This window comes from Anastrepha obliqua, chromosome 2 (genome assembly GCF_027943255.1).
Source record: "Anastrepha obliqua isolate idAnaObli1 chromosome 2, idAnaObli1_1.0, whole genome shotgun sequence".
In the NCBI taxonomy this organism is placed as follows: domain Eukaryota; kingdom Metazoa; phylum Arthropoda; class Insecta; order Diptera; family Tephritidae; genus Anastrepha; species Anastrepha obliqua.
The window spans coordinates 74,525,609-74,533,594 of record NC_072893.1 but is presented as its reverse complement, the minus strand read 5'-3'; the positions used below and the strand labels follow the sequence as shown (position 1 = coordinate 74,533,594).

Sequence of the window (7,986 nt, the reverse complement as noted above, 5' to 3'; positions counted from 1 at the left end):
TTTAGTATTGTTATCATTGGAAAATTAAAAAAAAAGCAATAAACGCTTTCATCAATATAAATTTTTTCGCTGTAATACCAAATTACTTTTGGTGATAAAGAAAACTTGTCCTTCACATTGGCCTCATGTGAAATAGAGAAGTAAAACGCAAAGGTAAAGATGTATTATATTAATTTTTAATTGTAGTTTTATTTTTGCAAATCAGTGTCAGCAGTAAGTCTTAGTTTTTATAATTATTGTATATTAACTTGATACACTGCTTACTCCAAAAATGTAACAAGAAATCGCACAGGTAGCAGGACGTCGACCGTTAGTTAGACGGCCTGCCGGAGATTATCACATTATACCTTGAAGGCAAGAAAGAGACATCCTTGAAGACTGAAACGTCTCCAGCTACTAACAATAATTTATTGCTTTACGAATTTTGGTTTATGCTGCTAGGTGCTGTATTTGCTACCTAACGCCTGACTATATGTACATACATACTGCATATGAGTACACATAGCAATCCTGCCATTATGTTGTATGTCGACTGGCTATTGCTATCTCATTCATTCGCGAATGCACACGCATACATACGAAGTGTTTGGTAAAATGCGCACAACGCATTTAAATTTCCAACACTCTTTGCCGCACCGTCTAACACAACACAACGCACCACACTCCGCCGCACCTTGAACTATTGACTCCACGACACTGAGTTCGTTGAGTAGAGTTACTCGCAGCCAACATACAAATATACATACATATAAGCAAAGCACTCATACTGCAAGAAGCAACCACCAAAAATACCAAGTTACAACTACATATAGACACAATCTACGAGCCACCACCAATCCGCAACACAGATGCACGCACGCACACATTCAAGCATAAGCATTTGTGTAAGTATTTCCCCTGCGCACACACCGCTTGTGTTCATCGGATAGGTTGTTATTGCCTTGACTCGTCTTTGAATTTTCGTGCTATGTTCGTTCGGTTGCTTGGCACTGTTTGGACTCTCTCGCTGCGTTTTGGAATTCAGTCCGCAAAGATAATTACCGCTGGTTGTATCTTCATGCATAGCAGTGCTCAGCCTCTGCAACAAACAAACAGCCATACTCGGTGTTAGTACTACTAGCCCAGCAATTATTTCAGTGAACGCGTTTGCGGCGCAATTTACGAAACGCCGTCATCGTGATCGTCATCATTATTTTGTACGCGCGTTATCATCCGCGTCCGCAACTGTCGTCATCATCTTGCACTGTGAGTTTGTGTGAATGGAATTATAGCAAATTGCAGCAGCAACAACAGCTGATAAAATAAGAAGTTGTGTACATTGCGGCCATTTGATTTTGACTGGCCAATTTTGTGCCCAGTGGCGCAGGCGAAGTCACAGCTACAATTTGGACACAGCTTGTAATTATCAAAAATTTGGTTTAGTGCGTACGCGCTTGTTAAATTCAGTTTTGTAGTATAAACGATTTAATTTGGAGCAGAAAAAACTGTTTGAGGTATTTTGGAGACTCACAAACAAATAGGCGAATATGAAAAGTGAATGTGTTGAATAAAGTGAAAAAAATAAAAACATTTTTTAGAAGTAAACTAACTGTGGAAGTGAAGAGAAATTGACTCAAAGCAGAAGGCGGTAAAGGAGTAGATTGCTTTTGCCCGCAAGTGCAGTTTTAATAAAAAAAAAACAACAGCCGTAATTACAGAGTGCACCCACGACGACAACGAGTGAAGAGCTATAATCATTGTGCGATGGTAACAAGTGTAAAGTGTGCCATACTCAAGTACGAAGAACACGAAAAAATAAAATAAAATAACAAAGCAACAAAAAAAAAAAAAAAAAACAAATAAATAAATAAAAAATTAATGAATGCTGAAGGAACTCAAAAATAGTAAAATAAAGTAAATCAAATTACTTTTCAATTTCCAAATTTTCTAAAGTGTTAAACGAAAGCTTAAATATCAGGAACATATTGAGATTAAAAAATTAAGTATCCTTAAAGGTCTAAGCTCCATCAACTGTCATCTACCTTCACTCAAAAAAATTTGCTAGAGCAGCTTATATCGAATTTTGTATATCTAAAATTAATGCGAAAATGATAGACGATGCCTGTAATTATTTGAATCCTTATGCGAGCGCAACGCTTTCCGCCGCCGCCGCCGCCAGTATGCCGTCTATCGGTAGCAGTTATCATAATCCCCAGCAGCAACATCAACAGCCACAGCCTGGAGCAGCCACTACATCAACTGCCGTCGCTGCAATTGCCACTAGTGGGACACCACCACTTACACATATTTCCGCATTAGCAGGCCCACGAAGCAATAATGCCAGCAGTAACACTCGCTTTGGTGACTTCGCAAGCAACGCAAGCAATTTCGCTTCGCTTTATGGTCAGATAACCTCAACAGCAGCAACGACGCCAGCTGCATGTGGCGCATTTCCCATGAAGATGGAAATGCAGAATCCGCCGCAATTATCTTCGACAGGAACCCCATCACCCATCTCGAGTAATCACTCGGGGCCCTCATCGGCGTCCGTTTCACCAACTAGCATATTTCCATCGCCCGCCCAGTCATTTGCTTCGATTTCCTCGAGTCCGCCTGCATCGGCAACCTCATCGTCGGTGTCGCCACTTTCCGGCTCACCTACCGCCGCTCATACAGCGGCTATTGCCGCACATACAAGCGCAGCAGCTGCTGCAAGTGCCGCCTACTCGTGGAACACCTACTCGACTGCAGCAGCTTTGCCCACTCGGTAAGTTTTAAATTGCTTATTGCAAAATTCAATAAGGGTGTAGTGTAGTGTTTTCTACCATTACGGTCTCGCCTGAGCTTTCACTTGTGCACTTCCGTCATTTCCGCCATTTTAATTTTAGTTTTTTTCTCTTTGCTTTTTGATCATTGCAGCACCCATATTCCTGCTTATGCGCAATACGCTACGGATTATTACGGCAATGTGGGTATGTCAGCTACGGCTGCTTCGGCTGCAACGGCCAATGCTTGGTTTACACATCCGGATCGGCTTTATCAGCCTTGGCCAAGCCAGGCGTACGCGAATTTTAATTTTGACGAACTTGCCTACCATACACAACTACATCGGCGGTCGGTGCGTTGCTCGTGTCCCAATTGCCGAAATGAAATGGCCGGTCTGGCTCCTATTGTAGGTCCTGATGAACGTGGCAGGAAACAACATCTCTGCGATATACGCGGCTGTGGGCGTGTCTACGGCAAGGCATCGCATTTGAAGACCCACATGCGTTGGCATACCGGAGAGCGTCCGTTCTTATGTCTGACGTGTGGCAAGCGCTTTTCACGCTCCGATGAGCTGCAGCGCCACGGACGCACACATACCAATTATCGTCCATACTCATGCCAAATTTGTTCGAAGAAATTTTCACGTAGCGATCATTTAAGTAAACACAATAAAACCCATTTTAAGGACAAGAAAAGTAAGAAGGCGCTCGCGGCAGAAGCCAAACAGCAGGCATCCACTTCGAAACAGGAGGAGGTAAAAGAAGTAAATAAGGAGAATACAGCATCGTCGAGTGCCGGTAGTTTGAATAGTACAACACCGTCTGTGGTGCGTCAGTCCAATGTTGCGTCGACTACCAACGCCACCTCAACTACTTCGACCACCACTACCAACAACAAAAATGCGACCATCGCATCGAGGTCGAATACGCATTCTACGACAGCCGCGTCTCGTCTTGCTGCGTCCACTTCAACTGCGACACAATTGCAATTGAAAACCGAGCAAACGGAACCTCCAAACGGTTACAACCCTTACACCAATCTGTACCACCAGAGCTCATCGCTCTTCCAACACGCGCAACCTCTTGTTGGCTCTGGCGTCTACCCCAATGGTTTGCAGCAGCATGTCGTGGCTCAACAACGTCAACAACAACAACAACAGGCAGCCGCATCCGCATCCGCATCCGCCTCCTCCTTATCCTTAGCTTCCCCCTTGTTCGGCAGCGCTCCGTTTGATTTGTGGAGCAGCAATGCTGGTCATCAGCAGCAGCAGCAGCAGCAGCAACAACAACAAGAACAGCAACTTAGTCGCAGTGCCATATTACAGCAGGAACAGTCAGTGCAAGGCAGTACCGCCAGCAACAATATCAATACTACCTCAACAGCCGCAACATCTAACCTCCAGCAGCAGCAGCAGCAGCAGCAGACACAAAAACAGCAACATCAGCAGCGCCAGCAGCAACAACAATTGCAATCGAGCTTATCCGCCTCGGCGGTGAATAGTCGACATTATGCCGCGCTCGCCATGCAAAGTGAATCTCAGTTAGCCGCTGAGTATGGGCTAACCATCAGCTCGCCCGGTAATTCCAACGACGCCATTTCACCAGTGACTCATCATTCACACCCCACGACAACCGCTCCAAACGCCGCAACCTATCCTGGTTTGCTGCAAATGAAATCGGAATACATCAGTTACCCTGACTTCAGCGTCAATTCGGGCTATGGAAACGGTGGTGCTCTTTATCATCATGCGCCCAATCCTTGGGCGACCACAGCCGGGTATTAGCACTCGCACGCCACTGCTTGAGGCGGGACGTGGACACAACAGCGGCCCAGTTTAACTGAGAGTATTTTAGCAGTTTCGGTTTAATAAAGTAAATAAATATATAAATATATGAATAAAGTTATAGCCGCGCGCATTTGGGCACAAGGGCATTCTAATTTTGTTCACGTCTGGTACAAATGATTTTTAATTTTGAGAACTTGCCCAAAATTGGTATGCACCTCATTGGTATCCACCTCATTTAGATGGGATAAATACCACGCCCTCTTTTTATATGTTAAGCCAAAATTTCCGTCCGTTCGTCACATGTTAAAAACTATAACTCCCATGGTGGATGAGTTCGTTTGATTTTAAAAATGAATAGCCAACTCCATTTTAAATTTAACCGAAATGTGCGCGGCTATGTAAAATTCGGTCCGCACCGAATTTAGCATTTCTTTACTTCATTTGTTTTTTTTTTTTAATTTAGTTGAGATTGTATAGAAATATTAGTTATAGTGGCTTTATGCTGTTGTTTGAATTTGATTTGCAACAGTGAGTGTTGCATGTGTATTAAAGCTAAGTATTTCTAAATTAATTTTAAAGGATGAGTGAAACTGTAAATATTTACATACACACATACTTATATGATATATTAAATAGAAAATTATGTAGTAATCTCTATTTGTTATGTCTTTCGTCATGTTACCTAGATGATAAATAAATAAAGCCAATATTACAAAAAATAAAAATTGACCTGCATACGATTTTTTTTATTTTACACCAGCATTGGAAACCCCATAAATAAATATTTTTTTAATTAATGCTTTCACTGCTTTCCTTCTGAAATACGCTGAACCTAAGTGGAAAATATTACATACTCAAGGTGGCACAAAACTAATCACCCTATGGGAAGATTTATAATTTTTACAAATTTGACACTTGTGAACCAGACAGCTGCAATGTACAAACAGATAAGAGCAATAAGGCGCGTTAAGGTCAAAAATAAATATTTTCATCACTCCTAATGCCTTATTTTATTTATTAAAAAAGTTATTCAAAACCAAAATTGGATGATTAATTTCTCCCCACCTTGTATTTGCATGGGGTGACAAGATATCAATAACATCCAGCTGTCAAAATATTAACTAAGGTCTGAAAATTATTAATGAAATTCCTGCTCAGTTGTAAATAAAAAAATTGAATTTTGTTTCAAAAAATTATTTCCGTAGATCAGACAGATTTTTGGTGGCTCAGCGGCTGTGTAAGCAAGGAAAAGTGCCATTAATGGAGCAAACCAAAAATGCATCGATTCAGTTTCATATCGTTCAGATATTAATTAAAATAATTATATTTTCGTCTCCAATCATTTATGTACATGAAAATGTCGAATTCGGTGCACTGGCTACGGCTCTAACGAGCGATCAGTTTGTTCATGAATGCATATGAAGGCAGGCAAGGCATCCGCTCTAAACCATCTTCGTGTGTTTAAATACGAAGCCAAAATGCGTCGTTTCAAGGTAAACGATTCGATTTAGTTTCGTTAATTTTGCTTTGAAACGAAGTGAAATTCTTTTGTTAAGTTGTTTTTACTCATTAACGAAATGAAATCGATTCATTATTTTTGTTGAGTACCTCTGGAACGAATACAATTCGCAAGTGCGAATGCACTCAATGCATTCAGAAAGGTTGACAGTTTGGTGCCGTTGTTTTGAAAATAATAAAAGTAGCGTCACTCTTAGCACAATGAACTAATGAATAGAATATCATGGAACTTTAACAGCAGTCTTTTTAAGGTTAGTACTAACCGAAAAAGAGGTGAATGCAATAAAACTAGTGTTAGATCCGGGACTTTTCAGCCCACGAGTTATGGTACGGAAGGGAGGAGACACCGTTTACGTCTATTTCACTCGGTATAGAGCGATGTGAAGCGACTTTTTGTGACTAGAGCTCGACAACATCGATATATCAGAGCTGTAGTTCCAACAAGACGGCGCTGCATGTCATCGAAGTTCGCCTTATCCTACAATTGGAATTTTATGAATACAATAGTGTTATCGTATAAGACACATTCCAAGATTTTGTTTTAAAAATTGTAATTTTGAATTGTGTTCGTCATATAAGAATAAATCAATACAGCCATTGCTAATATTGCTCCGTTGCCTTCTAACAAGAGCGTGAAAGTTATATTACCCAAGACTTAGGCATAATTTAACTTAACTTAGGTCAACCTCCAATTTCAGCATCACGTGTTTCTTGCTAGCCAAAACTCAACTTAACTATGAAAACGCAGAGAGCTGTATGCTTTAGATTCCTGGGTTATGTATTTTACCATCGCATTAGAAATTTATACCGGCAACAAACTGCTTGTGAAAACATCGATGGTGATACTACCGAATGAATATCCACTTCACGAGGGGTGAGGTAGGACTGTATACTTTCACTCCTGCTATTCAACATATGAGGTGAAAGTATTTTCCAAGATTCGATCATCTCAGGTGAACATTACTCTTATAGCCGATAGTTTAGCAGGACTGCAAGATTTGGTAGCTAAAGTTAACCAATGTAGCGAAGGGTTCGGATGTATATGTATATCAACGCAACGAAAATTGTTAGCGGATCCTGATTGTTAGCAGAAAAAATGTTTATAGTAACACAAAAACATACAAATGAAGTCCAAAATAAACAAGACTATCGTCATAAAAATGTTGCGCCATCTTTTTAATGAGTTAGTGCGTTGGAAGTTCCATCCCTAGCTGACTTCCAATGAAAGCTTGGTGACATTCGGTTCAGTGGAAGCGAAGCTTTGCGTCTAAAGTGTCAGTATATTTGTATCCTCGGTACAAAAGTGAGTTTCGAATAAAGAGTTTATATCAAATTTTGTTTTAAAATTTGTAAAACTTTTATCGAAACATTTGAATTGATGAAACAGTTTATGGCGGTGATTGTCTATCTTGTGCCAGAGTTCATGAGTGGTTTACACGTTTCAGAGATGGTTGTGGGGACATAAACGACATTGAGCAGACGAACCCAAAATCAGTAATCGCCGAAAACTCCTTGAATATCTCCAAAACATCAATTTATCGCATTTTAACTGATCATTTGGGCTTAAGAAAGTTCTGTGCACGTTTCATTTCGCAGAAGTTAACTGAGGACCAAAAATTGCTTAGAATTCAACAATCGAAAGGCCTCAATAAAGAGGCGAGAAAAGACGAGAACTTCCTTTACAATATTGTAACTGGTGATGAAACGTGGTGTTTCCAACATTAACCTGAAACTAAGCGTCAAAGTGCCGAATGGAAGGCCCCAGACCCAAAGTCACCCAAAAAGTTGAATTTGGAGAAGTCAAAAATCAAGTCGATGCTCATTTGTTTTTACGATTCCAAGGGTATTGTTCACAAGAAGTGCGTGCCAACGGGTCAAACTGTCAATGCAATTTTTTATCTTGTCGTTTGGAAGCGTTTGTTGCATCGCATTCGTCG

The 7,986-nt window shown here is 40.7% G+C and overlaps 1 protein-coding gene across 1 annotated transcript; it reads left to right on the top strand.

Annotated features, from left to right (window-relative positions):
• The first annotated feature begins 568 nt into the window (after window positions 1–568).
• On the top strand, window positions 569–5,228 carry LOC129238836 (transcription factor btd). The gene is made up of 2 exons (XM_054874036.1): window positions 569–2,746; window positions 2,899–5,228. The coding sequence occupies exons 1-2, from the start codon at window positions 2,088–2,090 to the stop codon at window positions 4,526–4,528; spliced, it is 2,289 nt and encodes a 762-aa protein (XP_054730011.1). The 5' UTR covers window positions 569–2,087; the 3' UTR covers window positions 4,529–5,228.
• The last annotated feature ends 2,758 nt before the right edge of the window (window positions 5,229–7,986 follow it).

Coding starts and splice junctions, on each gene's coding strand:
- LOC129238836 (XM_054874036.1), top strand. CDS start 2,088: ATGATAGACGATGCCTGTAATTATTTGAATCCTTATGCGAGCGCAACG. Junction 2,747..2,898: donor GCAGCAGCTTTGCCCACTCG/GTAAGTTTTAAA, acceptor TGATCATTGCAG/CACCCATATTCCTGCTTATG.